This window comes from Oncorhynchus nerka, linkage group LG20 (genome assembly GCF_034236695.1).
Source record: "Oncorhynchus nerka isolate Pitt River linkage group LG20, Oner_Uvic_2.0, whole genome shotgun sequence".
Taxonomy (NCBI): domain Eukaryota; kingdom Metazoa; phylum Chordata; class Actinopteri; order Salmoniformes; family Salmonidae; genus Oncorhynchus; species Oncorhynchus nerka.
The window spans coordinates 63,273,624-63,298,465 of NC_088415.1; the positions used below are offsets into that span (position 1 = coordinate 63,273,624).

Below are 24,842 nucleotides of genomic sequence, written 5' to 3' on the forward strand. Positions count from 1 at the left end.
CCTATTCTTTTTGCAACTCATTTCATGTATGTGGCTGAAGGTAGCCTAGTGGTTAGAGCATTGGGCCAGTAACCGAAAGGTTAATGGATTGAATCCCCGAGCAGACAAGGTAATCTGTCGTTCTGCCTCTGAACAAGGCAGTTAACCAACTGTTCCCCGGGAGGCTGTCATTGTAAATAAGAATTCTCAACTGACTTTTCTTGTTAAAACCAGGTTAAGTAAGTGTTTTTTAAGTGACCCCAAAATTTTGAATGGTAGTGTATATATATAGTCTAATTAAGATACAGCTATAAACATTTATTTATATACTGTAGATACACCATCAGGGGAGCCTAAAGATAAATAATCCACTTGTTTAGAAACAAACATTTCCATCAGTTTTTAATAATACAGTCAAATTTAAGGTGAGTGTGTACAGGGCAACTGGCTCTAGACTGCGCCCCCCCACCCCCCTCCTCCAATTGGTTAATGACATTAGTGCTTCTACACCTACGCCTGTTCTGACGTCACTCCCAGCCTATCTTCAAGATACCACAGATGTGTTGAACAAAATTAAGGAATTGAACAATATAGGTACAGCTTCCTTTTTAGTCAGCATGGATGTATACACCACCATTGAGCATGAACAAGGTTTGGCAGCTATGCACCATTTCTTGAGTAACCGACCTGAAACGGTGATGCCTCCTACAGAATTAATTGTCTCACTGACTGAATGGACTCTTCATCATAACATCTTTATCTTTCAGGACCGTATTAAACAGGTTAAAGGATGTGCCATGGGAGCTACAGCCCTTCCTACACTGGTTTGTACTTGGGTAAATGGGAAAATGAGTCATTTTGGATCCTTCTAATAACCATTTATTTGACCGGATTATATGATGGGGACGCTATATTGATGATGTTTGCCTGTTTTGGTCCGGCTCAGAAGATGAACTTATTTCCTTCCACCAATATCTTAACAGCATCAACCCTAACATCAAACTAACTATGGAGTACAGCAAGGATAACATTCATTAGTAAAAAAATGACAAAGGTTGTTTGCACACATCAATCTTTAGGAATGCCTACAGATGGGAATACCATTCTGAGGGCAGACAGCTTTAACCCCAAAAGGCCTAAAAGAAAACATTCCATATGGCCAATTCCAAAGAGTCCGCAGAATTTGCAATCAGGAAACAGACTACAGTGTCAAATCTGCTGACTTGGAGAATCGCTTCTTGAATCAGGGCTACAGCATTCAGGTCCTGAAAGATGCAGGTATAAGGGCTGGATTACTTGACAGAGAGAACTTGTTGCAAAGGGGAATGCCTCGTGATACATCGGAGAGAGTGTATTCTGTTACAAAATACAGCACTGAAGCAGAGAACATTAAAATAATCATTAAAAATAATTGGGGACTCATCCAAAGTGATATGCTACTATGCCAAGTCTTTCCTGAGCCACCAGTCATAAGCTTAAAGAGATGTCCTACCCTAAATGACAAATTAGTCCACAGATATCTTCCGGGTAACTCTCAAAAAACTTGGCTTGACCACAAACCCAAGGGCTCTTTTACATGTAACCATTGCAACCATTGCAGAAATATTGCACAGAAGAAGTATTTTGTTGACACAGCTTCCAAAATGGAGTATTACGTCAAGCATTTCATTAACTGTAAAACCACTCATGTCATCTATAGATTGGAATGTCCACAGGGCAATGTGTTCTACATTGGACGGACTAAGAGACACCTTCAAGACCGCTTAGCGGAACACAAGTACGCCACACGGGTAGGCAATGAAGACTACCCCATGGCAAGGCAATACAAGTCCTTACACCATGGCAACCCTGGCTCCCTACAAGCTATGGGTATTGATCATATTCCAGCCTCTATTATAAAAGAGGACCGTCTTAAACAGTTAAACCAAAGGGAACGTTTTTGGATTTACAAACTACAGGCCACTAAATACCCTGGTTTAAATGAAGATATGGATTTACAAACTACAGGCCACTAAATACCCTGGTTTAAATGAAGATATGTATTTCTCACCCTTCCTGTAGGGTCGTGATGGGTCCATTTGCTGTCATCTAGTGGACATTTTGCTCAATTGCCCTCAGCTATGGTTAGACTGTTGTTGTTCATGTTTTGCTGTGTTTTAGTGTACTATGGAATATATTGCTTACTTATTCTTGACACTTCTCCCAGTCATATTTAAGGTTAGAACTACCTTTCTAAGTGTTCTGATACTTCTAGCTTGGAGTTGTATTTTTATGATAACATAGCTACAGTATTTCACCTTTTAATGTGTGTAGTATTGCTTACTAGGTGTGTCCAATCAATTGTGTAACCACTCCCTCTTCCAATTAGGGCTATTTGTAAAAGCTGTTCAAAAGAGGACATTGTATTCCTTTTTTTGTACTCCCTGACAAAGGCCATGCAGCCGAAACACATCGTTTTTTTGAAAGCTTTGTTTCTATTGAGCTTGCCATACTAATAAAGGCATTTTAATTAATTATATGAAGAGTGCCTTGGTCCTCCTTTCTTTTTAATGACCAATTTACCCATTTTACCAAAGAGCACCTTCTATCTACCAAAATGTACTATTGTGTACCTTAGTAGCACTTCCCTTCCTCCTCTTTCTACTGGCTATATAAATACATTTGATTTGATTTAGCTACTCTCTTTTTATGTTTCAAAAGCAGCTACTTCAAATATTAGCTCAACATACAAAGCTCTGATTTATGAAATTCACAAAAAAAATAGGAAACAAATCAAATCCTAGCTTTTTGGAATGTTTGTTCATTGTTACTCATCCAGTCAGCTAAAGTAGGTAATTTATCAGAATGTTCCACATTTCCATATTTAGTTTCATTCATATCTTTTGAAGGTGAATTGTGCATTGCAAATGCATGTCTCTGTCAACGTGTATGTACAGGTAACTGCCAAAATAATGGAAACACAAGTAAATGAGGATTACAAAGTACATTGAAAGCTGGTGCTTCCATACCGGTTCCTAAATTAATTACGCAATTAACATCCCATCATGCTTGGGTCATACAGTGCCTTGCGAAAGTATTCGGCTCCCTTGAACTTTGCGACCTTTTGCCACATTTCAGGCTTCAAACATAAAGATATAAAACTGTATTTTTTGTGAAGAATCAACAACAAGTGGGACACAATCATGAAGTGGAACGACATTTTTTGGATATTTCAAACTTTTTTAACAAATCAAAAACTGAAAAATTGGGCGTGCAAAATTATTCAGCCCCCTTAAGTTAATACTTTGTAGCGCCACCTTTTGCTGCGATTACAGCTGTAAGTCGCTTGGGGTATGTCTCTATCAGTTTTGCACATCGAGAGACTGAATTTTTTTCCCATTCCTCCTTGCAAAACAGCTCGAGCTCAGTGAGGTTGGATGGAGAGCATTTGTGAACAGCAGTTTTCAGTTCTTTCCACAGATTCTCAATTGGATTCAGGTCTGGACTTTGACTTGGCCATTTTAACACCTGGATATGTTTATTTTTGAACCATTCCATTGTAGATTTTGCTTTATGTTTTGGATCATTGTCTTGTTGGAAGACAAATCTCCGTCCCAGTCTCAGGCCTTTTGCAGACTCCATCAGGTTTTCTTCCAGAATGGTCCTGTATTTGGCTCCATCCATCTTCCCATCAATTTTAACCATCTTCCCTGTCCCTGCTGAAGAAAAGCAGGCCCAAACCATGATGCTGCCACCACCATGTTTGACAGTGGGAATAGGGTGTTCAGGGTGATGAGCTGTGTTGCTTTTTTAGGTCAACATTGGATCATTCAGAGATCCTCACTGAACTTCTGGAGAGAGTTTGCTGCACTGAAAGTAAAGGGGCTGAATAATTTTGCACGCCCAATTTTTCAGTTTTTGATTTGTTAAAAAAGTTTGAAATATCCAATAAATGTCGTTCCACTTCATGATTGTGTCCCACTTGTTGTTGATTCTTCACACAAAAATACAGTTTTATATCTTTATGTTTGAAGCCTGAAATGTGGCAAAAGGTTGCAAAGTTCAAGGGGGCCGAATACTTTCGCAAGGCACTGTATATAAAAATGCTGGGCAGGCAATTACTTTGGGCATTATTTTGGCTACCATAGCTATGCCCCCATCCACAAGGCACGAGTGGTCACTGAATGGTTTGATGAGCAAAAAACGATGTAAACCATCTGCCACGGCCGTCTCGGTCACCAGATCTCAACCTGGCGCCTGAGACAGGCGTTTTCCACCACCAGAATTATGGAATTTCTCGTGGAAGTATGGTGTTGCAATCCCTCCAATAGAGTCTCAGACACTTGTAGAATCTATACCAACGTGCAGTTACCTGTATAATTTTGTATTAATCATTTTTTGCCTTTCGCAATTTTGAAGCAGAACTTGTGATATTCTCTCCTCAGAGGAAATACCCAATGCACTATAAGATTGCTCTGATCATCAACTACCTAGGCCACTGTATTTCTGTGGGAGCTCTTGTCGTGGCCTTCGTTCTCTTCTTATGCTTAAGGCAAGTACAGAAAGGGTACCTTTCTAAGTGAATTTGCGGTACATGTGACCTCTTACAAAACAACGAGCAACATTTATTTGAACTGCAGGATTGCCCTCCATTAACACATTCAATGTAAAATGAAGAGGTTTGAAAACACAAGTATGTTGAGTACATCTCAAAACCTTCACTAATCATATATTTAATCCAGATGATTGATTTTTGTTGTTGTTGTTGTGTGTCTTTGTATGTAAACTGTGTTTTGATGCTTGTTAATCTAAAAAAGGTCTCATATATATCATCAATCAAGTAAATTGTACTCAAGAATAACATGTTGTCGCCTACCGGAGGAATATGTTTTTGATTGGAATATTGTAACTTTAGGTATGTAAAGCATTGTTGTTTTTTCAAATTTCTAATGTTCTGTATATTTCTAGGAGCATAAGATGCCTTCGAAACATAATCCACTGGAACTTGATAACAACCTTCATTTTGAGGAATGTTATGTGGTTCCTACTTCAGTTGATTGACCACAATATACATGAGAGCAATGAGGTAACATTCGTTACATATTTTTATTTTTTATTTTTACAATTCACATGAATGTTAAGCTTTTCATTGCACTAATACCTAACTCGTTTTGTTTTTATGTCTTTCTACAGCCTTGGTGTCGCCTTATAACAACGATATATAACTATTTTGTGGTGACCAATTTTTTCTGGATGTTTGTTGAAGGATGCTACCTTCACACAGCCATTGTGATGACTTATTCTACAGACAAGCTAAAAAAATGGGTCTTCTTGTTCATTGGCTGGTGTAAGTACTGTACGTGTTAAACTATGACGTGTGACTTGATAGGAACACAAGCTAGGAACACAAGAATTTCACTACACTCGCAATAACATCTGCTGAATATGTGTATGTGACCAATACATATTGATTTGATTTAATATCAATCATAAAACTCTTGATAGCAGCCATACACACAGCAGCATTCACACTGTCTAAATATGAAACATGAAATGGTAATCGTTATTTTCCCTATTTTGTCAATCTGTCAATCATATTGGCACCACAATGAGCCATTATGACAGTCTGGTAAAAAAAAAAATATTTTGTTATGTTAGTCTTGTTCTAAAATGGATTAAATAAAAAAATCCTCATCAATCTACACACAATACCCCATAATAACAAAGCAAAAACAGGTTTTTATAAATATTTGCAAATTTCTTAAAATTACAAAACAGAAATACCGTATTTACATAAGTATTCAGACCCTTTGCTATGAGACTCGAAATTGAGCTCAGGTGCATCCGGTTTCCATTCATCATCATTGAGCTGTTTCTACAACTTGATTGAAGTCCACCTGTGGTAAATTCAATTGATTGGACATGATTTGGAAAGGCACACACCTGTCTATATAAGGTCCCACAGTTGAAAGTGCATGTCAGAGCAAAAACCAAGCCATGTGGTCGAAGGAATTGTCCGTAGAGCTCCGAGACAGGATTGTGTCGAAGCGCATTTCTGGAGAATTGAAGGTCCCCAAGAACACAGTGGTCTCCATCATTCTTAAATGGAAGAAGTTTGAAACCGCCAATACTCTTACTATAACTGGTCGCCCGGCCAAACTGAGCAATCGGTAGAGAACGGCCTTGGTCAGGGAGGTGACCAAGAACCTGATGGTCACTCTAACAGAGCTCCAGAGTTCCTCTGTGTAGATGGGAGAACCTTCCAGAAGGACAACAATCTGACCTTTATGGTACAGTTGCCAGACGGAACCCACTCCTCAGTAAATGGCACATGACAGCCCGCTTGGAGCTTGCCAAAAGGCACCTAAAGGACTCTCAGACCATGAGAAACAAGATTATTTGGACTGATGAAACCAAGATATAACTATTTGGCCTGAATGCCAAGGTCACGTCTGGATGAAACCTGGCACTATCCCTATGGTGAAGCTGTCACGCCTTCTCCCACTCCTTCTCTCTGGCACTTGAGTGCGCCAGGCTGCCCTTCATTACGCACACCTGTCACCATCATTATGTGCGGCAGCGCTCATTGGACTCACCTGGACTCCTTCCCTTTGTTGATTGCCTCGTCTATAACTGTCTGCTCCTCCGTTTGTTCCCTGTGTCTGCATTAATGGCGTTATGTGTTCATGTCCACACACTGTCCTGTCCTGTTCCATGTTGGTTGCCATTAAATGTTCACTCCCTGGACCTGCTTCTCGTCTCTACCAGCGTCAATCCTTACAGAAGCATGGTACCACAAAGCGCAAACCAGATGGGATGGCATATCGCGGCATTTTTTTGTAAACTTGCCCCTTAACCCCTGAGTTATTAACTGAAAGTTGTTGATCTATGGAGTGATCTACACTAGTTTGTGTAGTGTTTTTATTAATTCACTCCACATCACAAAGCGTGAATGCTACAGTACATGCTTGAGTAGACAAACTTAGACAATGTAGCTAAATATTAGCAAAACAACCCTTCATTCCCCACAAAGCATTTTGTGAGATTAACAGAAGTGTCTAATTTCAAGAAAAGAGAAAATGCTATTGGAGTGCGGGGAAGTCCGAGTTGGTTGTACATCAGTTCAGGCCTGCAATTGAGCGAGAGCTTAATGGGACAGGCAGCAGATGCCCCCAGTCATCACCACATAATTATCCACACTCACCTAGAGTGCTGTTAGTGAAAGCACATTGCATGTTAGAAACTCCCACAATGGAGAGGCTCCTGAAACTGCACTGGAGCACGCTTCAGCTCAGCTCAGCTCAGCTCACTGCTGAGCCATTTTGACGTTTTCTTTATATAACATTTAATGTAGGACTATGTATGCAATGGCATAAAACATAGATCTGGATGGATCTGTATATAGGTCACATTTATGTAAGTCCTTTGAACATATTGTACGCTAGGGTGTAGGATATAGTACAGTATAGTAACACACCCAGTCTAGTTATTGGGGTATAGGATATAGTACAGTATAGTAGCACACCCAGTATAGGTATTAGAGTATAGGCTATAGTACAGTATAGTAACACACCCAGTATAGTTATTGGGGTATAGGATATAGTACAGTATAGTAAAACACCCAGTATAGTTATTAGAGTATAGGGTACAGTATAGTAACACACCCAGTATAGTTATTAGAGTATAGGGTACAGTATAGTAACACACCCAGTATAGTTATTAGAGTATAGGGTACAGTATAGTAACACACCCAGTATAGTTATTAGAGTATAGGGTACAGTATAGTAACACACCCAGTATAGTTATTAGGGTATAGGATATAGTACCGTATAGTAACACACCCAGTATAGTTATTAGAAATCTCATCTCGGCCTCAAAATGGAATTAACCAAAGGTTGTTCACTCACACTTGTTAATTCAGGTGTGTAGTGGAGGGGATGTGAAATTGTTACAGTCCATTGGTTTCACAAGTGGGAGGTACATAGATTTCAGCAGTGGGATGTATTGGTGTCAGCAGTGGGATGTATTGGTGTCAGCAGTGGGATGTATTGGTGTCAGCAGTGGGATGTATTGGTGTCAGCAGTGGGATGTATTGGTGTCAGCCGTGGGATGTATTGGTGTCAGCAGTGGAATGTATTGGTGTCAGGCGTGGGATGACCGAAGGAATTGGTTTTGCACCTTCAAGAAGATGTCTTTATTGTGTATAAGTAAATAACCTTGCACAGTCAGTTGGTGCTATCTACACAATGTAGAACATCTTCCAAATATTGAGTTTACCCTCAGAATAAGCTTAATTCTTTGGGGCATGGACTCTGCAAGTTGTCGAAAGTGTTCAACAGGGATGTTGGACCATGTTGATTCCAATAGTTTCCAGAGTTGTGTCAAGTTGGCTGGATGTTGTTTGGGTGGTGGACCATTCTTGATGCACACAGGAAAAACTCAGCATAGTTGTAGTTCTTGAAATAAACTGATGTGCCTGGCACCTACAACCATAAAGCACTTAAATCTTTTGTGTTGCCGATTCACACTCTGAATGGCACACATACACAATCCATGTCTCAATTGTCTCAAGGCTTCAAAATCATTCTTTAACCTGTCTCCTCCCCCTTCATCTACACTGATTGAAGTATATTTAACAAGTGACATCAATAAGGGATCATATCTTTCACCTGGATTCACCTGGTCAGTCTATGTCAAGGAAAGAGCAGGTGTCCTTAATGTTTTATACACTCAGTGTCTATCTGTTACAAATGAATATTGTGGCCTGATGTTTTGGTTTTAGGGATGTCCTTGAGTACACCCTACGGTAATTTACTCAGTCCATCACAGTTTCCACTTGGTTTTCAAGCGCAGGTCTCACCTTTGAAGTGGAATCCTATTTACAACATCATTTCAGACATTACAGTGACTAGATGTGGTTCTTACTCTCGAGCATCATCATTTCCAATAAGTATGTCTGGCAAGTGGGTAACCTTATCATAGACTATCTTCTCTTTTTGTTGATTATAACAACTATGCGTTGTCTAGGTCAGTTGGTGAAAAGATCGAATTGTAATGCGTTTCTCGAGAGGTTCATTTTGAAGTGAATTTGAAACGGATTACTGCCATCCTCTTAATAATCAGTAAATCAAGTAAACAAAAAGCTAATTAAATATTTTCTCCTTCACAGAGAGGAATTGCTTTGGTGGATTTTGTTCTTTGTACTAACAAATATTAAAAAACGTTGTTTTGAGTCGTCAGGGTGGTTAGTTTAAGTTAAATACTAATTGGGTCATGGAGTTTACCTGTTGGTCTTCAAGGAGATAATGAACACATAATAACATTGTTAAACATGTTGATTTAAGTAGATCCACTCCAGCCAGTTATAAAAGTTATCAATGTCATCAGTGCCCAGCTTCTTCAGATCCTTTACTGATCACTTATTAAGAAATGTAGGAAGTAGAACAGATTTCACTTTATCTGTCCAACACTGGGGACCAGCAAGATAAGAAGTCCTTAAGCCAGATCCAAGTAGAACTGGAAGGATCCAACTGGCCTCAATGGATCCCTTTATTTCATCTCTGTAATAGCTTCTAAATGCAGCAGTCTGATTCTAATTAGCCTAGTTTACACTGCACAGCTCAGGGCTAACAGCCTCTTTATCCCTGGGCTAAGATACATTGCTCTGGAGCAGGGTTAGCACCGACTTTCACAATATTGGCAAATATGTCAATTCATTTTTCTATTTCTTTCAGGCATTCCATGTCCTATTATTGTTGCTTGGGCCATTGGGAAGCTTTATAATGAAAATGAACAGTAAGTGCACAATTTCAATTTCAACAACAACAATGAAATCTCAAGCATTCATGAATTGTTTGTGTTGTAGGTATTTTGCTGTATCTGACTAACCATTTTAAAAGCTGACAGTCCATCAAAGGTGAAGGTTAATGACCTCTGATAGAGTGCAAAGAAACCTATACCGTTGTAGAATCTTAATTTGAGCCAGTTTGCTACAGCAGAAAAATGATCCTTTAGCAACAAGAAATGTTGATTATTATTATTATGTCCATAATTAATGGACATTTCAGTACAGATTGATACAATTTTCATAAGGGAAAATCAAGTCTGACATTTCAAAGTGGAAATTAAAACTACACTTTTTAAAACTACACGTTTAAAATGTCCTGCATTGCAGAAAAGTTCTGCTGCAACAGGGTGATCAGATTAAGATCCTACACCTGTACATGTATGCCATTTGTACATGTTTTAATCACATATAATCCTTGAAATATGTCTCATACCCTTTGTAGTACAGTGTAGGACTTGAATCCTTTTAGTATTGTGGAGCCACTTACCAGTACGGATTCAAGGTGAATCAGCAATTTACTGTATTGTAGGTGTCAAAGGGGCATTCACTGTAACATTTACAAGAGGATCATTTATGTCATCTAAAGAGGTTATGAAAAGGCTCAGTTTATTTGAAAATGCAATTGCTGTCCTTTTGAATAGAATAAAGTCCGACTTCAGTTCAATAGTTAAAGGTCATGTTGTATAGGTTTTGACCGTGATGTTTATGCTACTATTATCAAGGCACTTCTTGGCTACCCAAAAGAGTACATTTCATCTCCAATTGAATTTCAATTATAGCAATTTTTAACTTGGAAACTCTGGAAAGTCTTGATAATGCACCAAAATTGTTTAGCTAAAAATGGAATATAGATTCATACAAATGATGTTGTTTAATATGCAAACACTTCAAAAAGTCATTATTTTAATGTGTGTCAACAGATGCTGGTTTGGGAAAGAACCTGGAAAGTATATTGACTACATTTATCAAGGGCCGGTCATCCTTGTGCTTTTGGTAGGTAACAAGACCATTGTCTCTCACTGTTTTATTTCTTAGCTGCCCTAATGCAACCGCAACAAATTTCACTTCCTTTAGTTATTTGTTCATTACTAAAACATCATGTTCTACATAATGAACTCTTAATGAAAGTTTTCCATCTCTGTTCTCTGCTAGATAAACTTCGTTTTCCTCTTCAACATAGTAAGAATCCTTATGACCAAGTTGAGAGCTTCTACCACATCAGAAACTATACAGTACAGGTGAGTCACTACTCCTGTGGGGTTGTTATTTGAAATATTGCATGCCATATTAAGATTACTTGACCTCCATTTAATATTCACTCGGGGGCTCCCGAGTGGTGCCCGAGTGGCGCAGCAGTCTAAGTCACTGCTTCTCAGTTTGATTCCAGGCTTTGAGTCCCATAGGGCGGCGCACAAGTTTGATTCCAGTTTGAGTCCCATAGGGCGGCGCAATTGGCCCAGAATTTGTTCTGAACTGACTAGCCTAGTTAAATAAACGTTAAATAACGTCTTTCCAAGAACGTTATCACCACAGAACACCAGTTTCAGGTTTTCTAACATGTTGTTATTCCCTCTGATGCTGGTGCCTTGAAGACAGTCTGGGTAAAAAAGAAGAAAAAACCCCACCTGACCTAAACCAATGCCTTTACACTATAGGATTCACTAAGAGTTACACTAATTCATAGATAATAAGGGAACGTCCGCTCACTGTTTAGTTGCTCCATACGCAAACGTTTTAATAATAAAGGTGACACAATAACATTTCAAACAACATGGTCTTCGTCCTCGGTCTGGTACATTGTATCGTGATGTGAGACTGCCAACCCACAGTTATTGCAGTCATTACAACCTCCCCTCATCATTCACAGTTGATGGAGCAATTAATGGGGCATTTGTTTAACAAATCCCTCCTACTCAACGAAGTGATAATAAGGTCAGCTGCTTTATACGGGGTGAATCACTTCAATCTGTACTCGTCTTGCACGCATCACTGCATAACATTCCTGTGAAGATATGGCCCCGCACGCACGCACGCACGCACGCACGCACACACACACACACACACACACACACACACACACACACACACACACACACACACACACACACACACACACACACACACACACACACACACACACACACCCCTCTTTTTCTTCACTAATGATCTGCTGATGTTGCGCAGTGAGAATAGCCTTGTGTATCTTATTCCTGGAACAACTTTCATCGTCCTCCATTCACATTGAAGCTTTTATTCATAGTGGATTATTTGAACACTCAAAATGGGACATCTCAATTCCCAGCAAAGCCTGGAGACTTCTGTCTTGTAGAAATAGGCCTCTGTCACTCCAATGCTGATATTGCTGACATTGGGTTCCCTACTCAAAGTCAAACAGTGGATTTATGTCATACAATAGGTGCTATTTGATGTGTGAACAGAGCCATCAGCTACTTCACTGCTAAGGTAGATGACCTAAAATCCCATCGTAATTCGAGGAAATGAGAAATGAAAGACTGTGTCCCAGAGAGATTTTCCATTTTCAACCTGATACTCAAATGGACCTCTTATATTGTCAGATTTTTGTTTTGGCCACAAAACCCTAAGCAATAAACCCCTTTCTATCATCAACCTGCTGGAGTCAAGCCCAGTTTTAAGAAATCTGCATTTTTATTTTATTTATCACATTTTCACTCTGAAACAAATACCTATTGCTAGCACTCCTTGAGTGGCAATCTGATTATGTGGACACACTATAAAATATCTGACCAATAGGTGATATTTTCCAATATTGTAGTCCTAGTTGATCTGATAGAAGGAGCCTAGTGAGGAAGTAGTCTCATAGGATGGGGTTCTAACTTTACTAGCTATGAATGTGTATCTAAGATATTCATTGTTTGGGGTCATTTATCAACATCCTTTGTGAGAAATGGTAAGTAGCAAACAATCTCCAAAAATACAATTTAGGTCTTGGAGTGCTTTTTTGTATTGACATATACTACTGGTCCAAAGTCTTAGAACATCTACTCATCCAATGGTTTTTCTTTATTTTTACTATTTTCTACATTGTAGAATAATAGTGAAAGACACCAAACTATGAAAACACACATATGGAATCATGTAGTAACCAAAAAAAGTGTTAAACAAATACATTTTATATTTGAGATTCTTCAAATAGCCACCCTTTGCGTTGATGACAGCTTTCCACACTCTTGGCAATCTCTCAACCAGCTTCACCTGGAATGCTTTTCCAACAGTCTTGAAGGAGTTCCCACATATGCTGAGCACTTGTTGCCTGCTTTTCCTTCACTCTGCGGTCGACTTATTCTAAACCTCCTCAGTTTGGTTGAGGTCAGGGATTTTGGAGGCCAGGTCATCTGATGCAGCACTCCATCACTCTCCTTCTTGGTAAAATACTCCTTATACAGCCTGGAGGTGTGTTGGGTCATTGTCCTGTTGAAAAACAAATGATAGTACCAATAAGCCCAAACCAGTGGCAAAATGCTGTGGTAGCCATGCTGTTTAACCTTTTGCGTGTAGGGGGCAGTATTTTCGTTTTTGGCTAAAAAACATACCCATTTGAAACTGCCTATTTCTCAGCCCCAGAAACTAGAATATGCATATAATTGTCAGATTAGGGTAGAAAACACTCTAAAGTTTCAAAAATGTAAAAATATTGTCTGTGAGTATAACATAACTGATATTGCAGGTGAAAACCTGAGGAAAATCCAATCAGGAAGTGCCTCTTATTTTGAAACCTCTCTGTTCCTATGCATGCCTATCCTCCATTTAAAGGGATATCAACCAGATTCCTTTTTCTATGGCTGCCCTAACTAAGGTGTCAACAGTCTTTAGACATAGCTTCAGGCTTTTATTTTGGGAAATGAGCGTGAAATATCACATTGTGTAAGTGGATAGGTGGGGGCTCTTAGAGTGAGTTTTGCGCTACAGAGTAAAGCGGCCATTGTTTCTCCCGGTGTTATTGAAAAACCTACACACCCGGTTGATATTTTATTGAATTCATATTTTAAAAACAACCTGAGGATTGATTATAAAAAACGTTTGACATGTTTCTGTGGACATTATGGATATTATTTTCTTCTGAGTTGTGGTGACCGCTCTTTCCTGTGGACTTATGAACATAACGCGACAAACAAACAGAGGTATTTTGGGCATAAAAATCATCTTTATGGAACAACAGGAACATTTGTTGTGTACCTGGGAGTCTCGTGAGTGAAAACATCCGAAGATCATCAAAGGTAAACGATTAATTTGATTGCTTTTCTGATTTTCGTGACCTTGCTACTTAATGCTTAGTGTACATAATGTTTTGTTATGTTATCGATAAACTAACACAAACGCTTGGATTGCTTTCACTGTAAAGCATAATTTCAAAATCTGAGACGACAGGTGGTTTAACAAAAGGCTAAGCTGTGTTTTGCAATATTGCACTTGTGATTTCATGAATATGAATATTTTTGAGTAATATTATTTGACTGTGGCGCTATGCTATTCAGTTCACCAACTATGCTATTCAGTTCACCCACGTCTCACAAAGACACGGCGGTTGGAACCAAAAATCTCCAAACAGGGCAAGACCCAGATGCAGACATGGGAGGCAGATGGTTCGCGTCTCTGATATTTATTATAATCCAAGGGGCAGGCAAGAGAATGGTCGTGGACAGGCAAAAGATTATAAGCAAGGTCAGAGTCCAGGAGGTACAGAATGGCAGGCAGGCACGAGGTCAGGGCAGGCAGTATGGTCAGACCAGTGGGTTCAGAGTCAAGGCAGGCAAGGGTCAAAACCAGGAGGACTAGCAAAAGAGGGATAAGAAAAAGCAGGCGCACAGAAAAACACGCTGTTGACTTGACAAGACGAACTGGCAACAGACAAACACGGAACACTGGAATAAATATCCAGGACTAATGGGGAAAACGGGTGACACCTGGAGGTGGGTGGAGACAATCACAAAGACAGGTGAAACAGATTAGGGCGTGACAGACTCCAGACCAAAGGACACATTTCCACCGGACGAATGTCCATTGTTCGTGTTTCTTGGCCCAAGCAAGTATCTGCTTATTATTGGCGTCCTTTAGTAGTGGTTTCTTGGAGAAATTCACCCATGAAGGCCTGATTCACTGATTCACTGAGTCTCCTCTGAACAATTGATGTTGATGTGTCTGTTACTTGAACTCTGTGAAGCATTTATTTGGGCTGCAACTTCTGAGGCTGGTAACTCTAATGAACTTATCCTCTGCAGCAGAAGTAACTCTGGGTCTTCCATTCCTGTGGCGATCCTCATGAGAGCCAGTTTCATCATAGTGCTTGATGGTTTTTGCAACTTCACTTGAAGAAACTTCCAAAGTTCTTGAAATGTTCTGTATTGACTGACCTTCATGTCTTAAAGTGATGATGGACTGTTGTTTCTCTTTGCTTATTTGAGCTGTTCTTGACATAATATGGACTTGGTCTTTTGTATACCCCCCTACCTTGTCACAACACAACTGATTGGCTCAAACGCATTAAGAAGGAAAGAAATCCCACAAATGAACTTTTAAGAAGGCACACCTGTTGATTGAAATGCATTCCAGGTGACTACCTCATGAAGCTGGTTGAGAGAATGCCAAGAGTGTGTAAAGCTGTCATCAATGCAAAGGGTGGCTATCTGAAGAATCTCAAATATAAAATATATTTGTTTAACACTTTTTTTCGGCAGGGGCGGCAGCGTAGCCTAGTGGTTAGAGCGTTGGACTAGTAATAATTTTTTTTTGCAACCTTTCGGTTACTAGTCCAACACTCTAACCACTAGGCTACCCTGCCGCCCCAGTAACCGGAAGGTTGCGAGTTCAAACCCCCGAGCTGACAAGGTACAAATCTGTCGTTCTGCCCCTGAACAGGCAGTTAACCCACTGTTCCCAGGCTGTCATTGAAAATAAGAATGTGTTCTTAACTGACTTGCCTGGTTAAATAAAGGTAAAAAAAATAAAAATTAATTTAAAAAATATAAAATAAAAAAACACTTTTTTTCGTTATGTGATTCCATATGTGTTATTTCATAGTTTTGATGCCTTCCCTATTATTCTACAATGTAGAAAATAGAAAAAATAAAAAACACCCTTGAATGAGTAGGTGTTCCAAAACGTTTGACCGGTAGTGTACGTATATTGAAACATTTACACATCTTCCCTTTAGGAGCAAACACTTTCACCAATTACCTTTGTAACTAAATTGGAGTACTGCTGTTTTTCTGTTATTTCCTTCACAGAAAAGCAGTAAAAGCGACATTAGTGCTACTGCCTCTGCTGGGGATCACCTACATGCTGTTTTTTGTGAATCCCGGAGAGGACGACATCTCGCAAATAGTTTTTATTTATTTCAATTCATTTCTACAATCATTTCAGGTAAGATCATGGAGTCTTTTTTTCTTTACCAAGTTGCTCCTTCCCAAGAACACACAACTCTTGAACCTTTTAAATCTTTATAATTTTCTTTAGCTTTAATATGCTGTTCATTTGAGGTTTTATAGCCTGTGGAAGAAGGACCCTTCCTACTAATGTAAGACTTTGCAAACCTGTCCCTCGTTGCCTTACTATCAAGTCTTCTGAGCTGTCAGGAGAATGTATGTGGGTGTGAGTTTGTCCACATTGAGTATTCTCAGTGTAAATCTTTGCTCCACAATGCAAGGCTGAGTGGGTGGGGAGCAGGTACTGTATGTGTTAATGGTGCTCAGTGAAGGTGTGTAGAGAATAGGGGTCAGTTTTAGACTATTCTTAAAAGGCTGTTCCATCATGAATCAGTACTTCTATTATTGCTATGTTGAAATGTGAAATACAGACTGCCCTGAATGTGAAGTGCAGTGCATAATTGTTCTCATACGTTTGTGAATCATCGATTCAATTGCTTTTTTTCCCATATCTATACAAGTTACTCATTGGGGCAGAAAATATGTTGTAAACACCAGTTTACTAACTGTACACTAACGTTACTGCATGATTGTAGCGGGTTTACTAATGTGTTAGTTCCATATGCTATGTTGACTTTACATTAGCTAATACATTGACAACTACTTTAGGCTGTGTGATATGATATGGTTTGGCTTGGAAAGCTTTTTTAGCCTAATGTGTTGTGTGTTGAAGTCCACAAGCGAAGGGAAAAGGTGAGAGGAGAGAGCATAGATGCGAGAAGGAAAAGAATGTGGCTGCTCTGAAAGTGAACTGTGTTTACGGGTGATCAGGGATGTATTCATTCCGCCGATTTTGTTGAAAAACTTTTCTTAAGCGCAAGCAAAAGGATCAAAACGGGGATAAACATACCTGAATTTGTCCAATTGAAACTCTCATTTGCAACTGTTGGGCTAATGATTACACCCTACAGTATATCATCTGTCACCTCAAATTGTTCTCTCAACCTACTGTACATTGTAAACGTTCATTCATAGGCTAGGTTGTAGCAATCTCATGATGGGTATAAGGAAAATTAGAGTACTATTATTATGTAGTAGCCTAAACCTATCACTGTTACATTAAACTGGAAAAATGGATATGAATGACAGTCATCCAATATGCTTTCATAGAAATAAGGCCATGCTCATGAAAAACAAAAAACGTCACTGACCGCCACTGGTAAACACCCACTTTGCAGTTAGTGGCATTTTTATTACATGAATCACACTTTGACTCTGAAAAGAATGCCTATTTCTAGCCCACCTTGACTGGCAATCTGATTATTTGGACTCACTATAAAATATCTGACCAATAAGTGATTATTGTCCAATATTGTACATCCCTATTTGAGTGACTTCACCCGTATTTGAGTGAATTGATTATTGTACATCCTTATTTGACTGAATTAATAGAGATCTATGAAAATAGATTTTACATATGAAGTTACATTCTGTACATTCTAACGTTGTTCTGTCTTTTTTCCCAGGGGTTCTTTGTGTCAGTATTCTACTGCTTTCTTAATGGCGAGGTTAGTCAACAATGGTCTTTTCACTCGTGGGCTTCGCTGTGTGGCGGACCGTTATGAGAGGCAGTGGACAGAAAGTCCTTGAGACCCTACTTTTACCATCATTATCATGCAGGCTATTTTCTTTTACAAACTTTAATGAACATGCGCTCTATTTTTCTAGACCTATTTCCTCCTTACTTTAGTGGTCAATCATTGCTGAAATTCATTCAAGTACCATAAAAAAGGGTTGTGAAAAATGTGGCTCCCTCCTGCTTCTACTGTTCTCAACTGCATCTATGAAGCTTTCGTTGCTATATACACATGAAAAGAAAGACACTGATTGAAGTCTACTGTGGATACTTTAGAAGCTATTCACTGTATCTGAAATGTGTGGTTCTGTACCATTTTGTAAAGATTGTTTGTTGACCGAGTGGCGTAGCGGTCTAAGGCACTGCATCACAGTGCTAGATGCACCACTACTGTCACATAGGGCCGTGTTCGGGAGCCCCATAAGGCGGCGCACATTTGGCCCAGCGTCGTCCGCGTTAGGGGAGGGTTTGGCCTGGGTAGGCCGTCATTGTAAATAAGAATTTGTTCTTTAACTGACTTACCTAGTTAAATAAAGGTTAAATAAAATATGTCAATTCAAGTTCAAGAGATTTCCTGTGCCCTAGATATTGTGTGTCCTACCAGATAGACTGGCTGCCCACCACTAATACAGTATTTCATTGTCATCGTCCAGGTGCGCTCAGCAGCCAGGAAAAGATGGCATCGTTGGCAGGACAACCATGCCCTGAGAGTGCGCGTGGCACGTGCCATGTCCCTCCCCACCTCACCCACCAGGATCAGCTTCCATAGTATAAAACAGACCACAGCCGTTTGACCAAATCCAAAGGTCACCTTTGGAAATGTCATTTTTTCTAGGGAAGAGACTTGTCTTGAAGCACCTCTCCATAAATGTTGTCTATTTCCTTTATTTCTTACCCCAGCTGCATAAGGACAGATACAGAGGGCTTTGAGAAAGAGCCCATTAGGATTTCCGGATTACAGTAATGTAACACAACCTCCTTGGATGTGTGGCAAAGATGTAAATTCAGAACAGATGGGCATTGCCGCCTCTCCAAATTAACTTTGTGAAGTGATTGCAGAGTCAGAGTCTTACTGGCAATGCATTAATAGCTGTTTTCATACTGTATTACACCAGGTTGGATTTTAATAGGTCAGGAATGTCGACCTGTCAAGGACCAATCCTGACGAGGCTAAAGAAAAAGCTGCGTTAATGTCAAAAGAGACCCTAATCACTCTCAGTACTCTACTATACTTGTAGCAGCATTTATTTCCCTAACCCTTCATTGTTTCATGTCTATGAGAGGGCAGGGATAAGCAGGAATGTGCAATAAACAGAGCAGACACGGGATGAAAATGCTTTCTGTGTCTGTTGCAGACTGAGCTTGAGATGCAATGAGAGCGATCAAATGATACTGTTAATCACCAAGGTAATAAGGAACGTGCAGACTCCAAGTGATACCGTTTGGTTTGTCGTCAGCACCACTTTTTTTGCGTTGTCAAAATGTCACCCTAAGAGCTATTCTATTGTATAAATGTTTTCAGGCTCATTTAGTTTAAGATTGTTCCCTGCCAATCATTCTCAAATGCCTTTGAGCAGCACAACATCAATGATCTGTTTCTCTCTCTTCTGTATAAAAAACCCTAAGGCAGCTCTTATTTGGATGAGTAATCATAAATCAAAGCTATCTTTCACTGGGTTTGAGTTCAGATTATATCCATTATCTTATTATGTAAATAATGGAGATGGGACTGTGATTCTGAGACTTTTACATAACACTTATTTAAACACTGAACAGACCCTGACTTCAGTCCACGCAATGCCACAGCTGTCCCAAGTCAAGAGAAATAGGAGTAATTTAAAGGTACAGTACATTGTGCATACATGAAATCCTTTTCACATAGTTATTTTCTCTCTTTCAAATCCCAATGTGCCATACTTAATCAGTGTCAGTACTAAACTGTTGGGTCGAGGAGCCAGAGAGAGATAGAGCCTGATTAGTGAGATATTCATTTGGCTTCCTTAATGCTTTGCTCTGCTCAGGTCAACATGCCAAGCTCTGCCCTGGTGACTGACCGACAGGCTGACCTGCATGGGTGTTATCCTCATCTCCCTCCAGGCCCCCCCTGCAGTATAATACAATTTCCAGACACATAGGCATGCCTTTTTATTCAGGAAAAAAATAGAACAGTAGAACCCATGCACCCAGGGAATTAAGTTGTTAAAATGTGGAATTGTAGAAATTATGCAATTAGATGGGTATTGTGTACAAGCTCACTGATCTGGGGTATTTGTTTAATGCATTAAATCTATATAAATCTATGTAGGTTTATAAGCAACCATGTACCTCACAGTTGAGTTACTTTGAGAGTATACAGCTCTCCCAAGTTGTGCAGCGGTCTAAGGCACTGCATCACAGAGCTTGAAGCATCACCACAGACCTGGGTTTGGTCCCAGGCTGTGTCACAGCTGGCCGTGAGTCAGAGGAAACATCACCCAGCTGGCGACCAATGTCAGCTTGCAGGCACCCACTAACCCGGACGATACTGGGCCAATTGAGGCGGCACACAATTGCCTAGTGTTGTCCGGGTTAGTAGAATGTTTGGCTGGCAGGGATTTCCTTGTCCCATCGTGCTCTAGCGACTCCTTGTGGCAGGCCGGGTGCCTGCAAGCTGACATTGCTTGCCAGCTGGATGATGTTTCCTCCGACTCATTGGTGCAGCTGGCTTCCGGGTTAAGCAAACAGTGTGTCGAGAAGCAGTCCGGCTTGACAGGGTCATGTTTCGGAGGATGCATGGCTCTCAACCTTCGCCTTTCCTGAGTCCGTAGGGGAGTTGCAGCGATTGGACAAGACTGTAACCACCAAGAAGGGGTAAAAGTACAAAAAACGATACTTTGGGAGTATATAGTAAGCAAGATGCACAAATTAAAATATATAACATCGGTTGAGAGTTGCTGTTTTTAAATATAACGTAGGTACGGCTCAGTGACAGTCAGAATTAATTATTGCTTTACACATTTTCCTGGCATTGAAATTGGACTAGACCCACATTTATGTTGTAGAATAGCCAAATATAATTTATCTAATTGCGTGTAATGAAAGATTTACTTCTGGAAGGTCAGTTATTTTTCTCTTCACCATCCGACAATTACTGTGAAAATAATGTGGTACGATAGAATAAATGATGAACCTGTCATGTCCATTAGAGTTTGCACCCCTTGATTGCTTGATGTATAATTTTCTGAAAGAGTTAGCTTTGTACCAGTTTCCTGTGTTATATTTTCATTCATGTGACTCACTCCATATGCGCAATTCCTCTCTTAAATACCACCAACTTTTCAAGCAAATAGTTTTCCCGCAAACAGTCCCAAGATCTAAATAAATTGCCAATAAACTACTGTATGTGAAAAACTGTAAATATTTTAGCTATTTTCTTGTCCTAAAACACGAAACCCTGTTGGTTGAACATAATTTTGTTATTTATGTTTGGGAGGTGCCTCCAAGTTGAATGTTTATATTGGAGCTGTTTTAATCATATCTAGGGGTTCCAGTTGAGAAGGTCTAAAAATAAGATAAAATCTTCAAAGTGTGCGATAAAACATGTATAACAAAAGTGTTAAGCTGTACTGTACATAAACTATTTTAAAGTTTGTTGTAATATTGTAATTAATACAGTATTCGTACACATTTTATGAAGTAAATATGTTTTTTTCTCTTTTACTGTTAGTGACCGTAGTAATTCATTAAGAAAATTCAGAGCATTCAGGTTACATGAATACCTACAACCATCCAAAGCAAACATAGAAAGGTATGAATATGTTATTTTACTTGTTTGTATCACCATCTCTCATTTTACAGTTTAAATTGTACTTTCCATGATGTGTTTAGTCTATTGAAGCCATCACAATTCTGGACATACAGCACTCCCATGAATGTTAATTAAAGGTAAGCAGAATTTTAAATTCACCAATGGAAATCCAACTAAAACATGAGATTGAAACTTGAAACTTTATTTTGTATTTTTCATGATTAATTCATTCAAAATGTAATATTCACCAAAGATGTGAAACATGTTTACTTGTTGTCAGTGCACTTTTTCCAACCTTTTTCATACTTTGTAAAGCTTCACCATTCTCTTATGTCGGTTTGAATTAATGACGTATTAATGTACATAAATGCATTTTGGCTTTTTGTTGAAATACCAATGTTGCCTTATAGAAAAACATTGTGTAAAGAGCAAAAACTATGTTTCTACATTAATTGTTGTACTGATATGTGTGATTGATATGCATTTATACAAGTATATGTGGTAAAATCTTCAGATTTGAAATAAATATTCTCTCTGGTTTGTAAGGCTTCTACCAACAATCTTGTCCAGCATTTCCAAACTTAGTCAGACTCAATCAATAATCAGTATTCACTGAGGAGACAATGAGGAGAAGGATTGCATTTTGTGCATTGTATTCATTCTATTTCATTATACCAGTGCTCAATTTGGATTAGAATCTCTTTGACCCAATAAGGGCTTAATAACGACTTAACATCTCTAACCACAGACTGCCATTAAAACTATTGAATAGAATAAATATTTGAATGATGAAGGATGCTGGCTACACTGACTCCATGGCATGCTAACCTTACATGCAGATGCTAGACTCATTGGAGTATCTGAAGATGGCCTAAGGAAGAGTGCCAGGTTAAATAGACTGTATATGTGGATTGGGTTTACTACTATTCTTACTGTAGTTGGATGGAATGAGGTGTAGCAGCACTCTCACTGTACTCGCTGTGAGTTATATAGCCCTAACAATTAGCTGCATCTCTGATTCAAGCAAATAAAGGCTTATTGTGACAATTAATGCTCCTGCTGCTTGACAGACGATTAAAAGGTGTTTTGTGGATCTGATGTGCCTCTCGGGCTATAGCTGCATATCCTCCTGGGTCCTCCTACAACTTGTAATATGTCCCTCGAGTTCCCTGCGACTAATTTCAGTCGCATTTCACTAATCATTAACTTGGCTAATAATAAATGATGTCATAACTGCATGGTGAGTAAAAGTTTTCACATACTGTATGTTATGATTCCCGGTTTTGACCACTGCCTGACTCTGGACTACTTTCCCGCCTGCCTGATCATCCTGCCTGCCTGCCCTGACCTTGAATCTGCCTTCCCTTCGGTACCTATTGGACTCTGAAATGGTTTTGACCTTTTGCCTGTACACGACCATTCTCTTGTCTACCCCTTTTTGGATTAATAAAAATTGTAAAACTCCAACCATCTGCCTCCTGTGTCTGCATCTGGGTCTGGCCTCATGCCTTGATAGTCACTTTCGCATAAAGTGGAGCGAAGGGGCATCAACGCATCTCCATCAAACTTAACCGATCATTTTGGCTACTATTATGAGTTGTGCAGATAGAAAAAGTTGCCCTAAATATCTACATGAATGAAGCTTATCTGAGGATGCTTAGGACCTTCAATCAGCTCAATGTCTTCTGGAGCAACATTTCAGATTAATATGAATGTAGCCTCCTAACATTGGTTACGCTAAAAAAAATCATATACAGTTGAAGTCGGAGGTTTACATACACTTAGGTTGGAGTCATTAAAATGTGTTTTTCATCCACTCCACAAATTTCTTGTTAACAATATAGTTTTGGCAAATTCGTTAAGACATCTACTTTGTGCATGACACAAGTAATTTTTCCAACAATTGTTTACAGACAGATTATTTAACTTATTATTCACTGTATCACAATTCCAAAGGGTCAGAAGTTACACTAAGTTGACAGTGCTTTAAAACCGATTGGAAAATTCCAGAAAATGATGTCATGGCTTTAGAAGCTTCTGACACAATTGGAGATGTACCTGTGGATGTTTTCAAGGCCTACCTTCACACTAAGTGCCTCTTTACTTGACATCATGGGAAAATCTAAAGAAATCAGCCAAGACCCCAGAAAAAAATGGTATACAAGTCTGGTTCATCCTTGGGAGCAATTTCCAAATGGCTGAAGGTACCACGTTCATCTGTACAAACAATAGTACTGTAACGGCTTTCTAATGGTGAAGGAGAGTCGGACCAAACTGCAGCGTGTCTATTGTGATTCATCTTTAATAAACAAACGTAACACACAACAAAACACTAACACTACAAAACGAAAACCGAAAACAGCCTATACAAGTGTCTACTAACCTCTAACCAGGACATCAAGACACACAGGACAATCACCCACAATACAACCAAAGAATATGGCTGCCTAAATATGGTTCCCAATCAGAGACAACGGTAAACACCTGCCTCTGATTGAGAACCACTTCAGACAGCCATAGACTCTCCTAGAACACCCCACTAAGCTACAATCCCACTATACACACATTCCAAAATCCCAAGACAAAACACACCACAATACAAAAACTCTATGCCACACCCTGGCCTGACCCAATACATGAAGAAAAACACAAAATACTTAGACCAGGGCGTGACAGAACCCCCCCCCCCTAAGGTGCGGACTCCCGAACGCACCTCAAAACAAATAGGGAGGGTCCGGGTGGGCGTCTGTCCATGGTGGCGGTTCCGGCGCGGGACGTGGACCCCACTCAATTAATGTCTTAGTCCCCTCTCCTCGCGTCCCTGGATAGTCCACCCTCGCCGCCGACCATGGCCTAGTAGTCCTCACCCAGAAACCCACTGGATTGAGGAGCAGATCGGGACTGAGGGGCAGCTCGGGACTGAGGCAGCTCGGGACTGAGGGGAAGCTCAGGAGTGAGAGGAAGCTCGGGAGTGAGAGAAAGCTCGGGAGTGAGAGAAAGTGAGAGAAAGCTCGGGAGTGAGAGAAAGCTCGGGAGTGAGAAGAAGCTCGGGAGTGAGAGGAAGCTCAGGAGTGAGAGGAAGCTCAGGAGTGAGAGGAAGCTCAGGCAGGTTGATGGATCTACCAGATCCTGGCTGGCTGGTGGTTCCGACAGATCCTGGCTGACTGGCAGATCCTGGCTGACTGGCGGATCCTGGCTGACTGGCGGATCCTG

General features: G+C 39.8%; 2 protein-coding genes across 2 annotated transcripts in view; one reads left to right on the forward strand and one right to left on the reverse strand.

Moving 5' to 3' along the window:
* The window catches only part of LOC115102941 (corticotropin-releasing factor receptor 2), an 87,710-nt gene extending 64,635 nt beyond the window's left edge, over nucleotides 1-23,075 (forward strand). The window contains exons 4-12 of the mRNA XM_029623403.2: nucleotides 4,404-4,510; nucleotides 4,927-5,044; nucleotides 5,152-5,305; nucleotides 9,693-9,753; nucleotides 10,726-10,798; nucleotides 10,958-11,043; nucleotides 16,069-16,204; nucleotides 17,733-17,774; nucleotides 18,496-23,075. Coding sequence (XP_029479263.1) covers nucleotides 4,404-4,510; nucleotides 4,927-5,044; nucleotides 5,152-5,305; nucleotides 9,693-9,753; nucleotides 10,726-10,798; nucleotides 10,958-11,043; nucleotides 16,069-16,204; nucleotides 17,733-17,774; nucleotides 18,496-18,636 — 918 coding nt within the window. The 3' untranslated portion in view covers nucleotides 18,637-23,075. The remainder of the gene's footprint in view (nucleotides 1-4,403; nucleotides 4,511-4,926; nucleotides 5,045-5,151; nucleotides 5,306-9,692; nucleotides 9,754-10,725; nucleotides 10,799-10,957; nucleotides 11,044-16,068; nucleotides 16,205-17,732; nucleotides 17,775-18,495) is intronic.
* Nucleotides 12,390-24,842, reverse strand: part of LOC115101759 (myosin light chain 3-like) — a 29,573-nt gene continuing 17,120 nt past the window's right edge. The window contains exon 5 of the mRNA XM_065005674.1: nucleotides 12,390-13,255. Within this exon, the coding sequence (XP_064861746.1) occupies nucleotides 13,248-13,255 (8 nt within the window). The 3' untranslated portion in view covers nucleotides 12,390-13,247. The remainder of the gene's footprint in view (nucleotides 13,256-24,842) is intronic.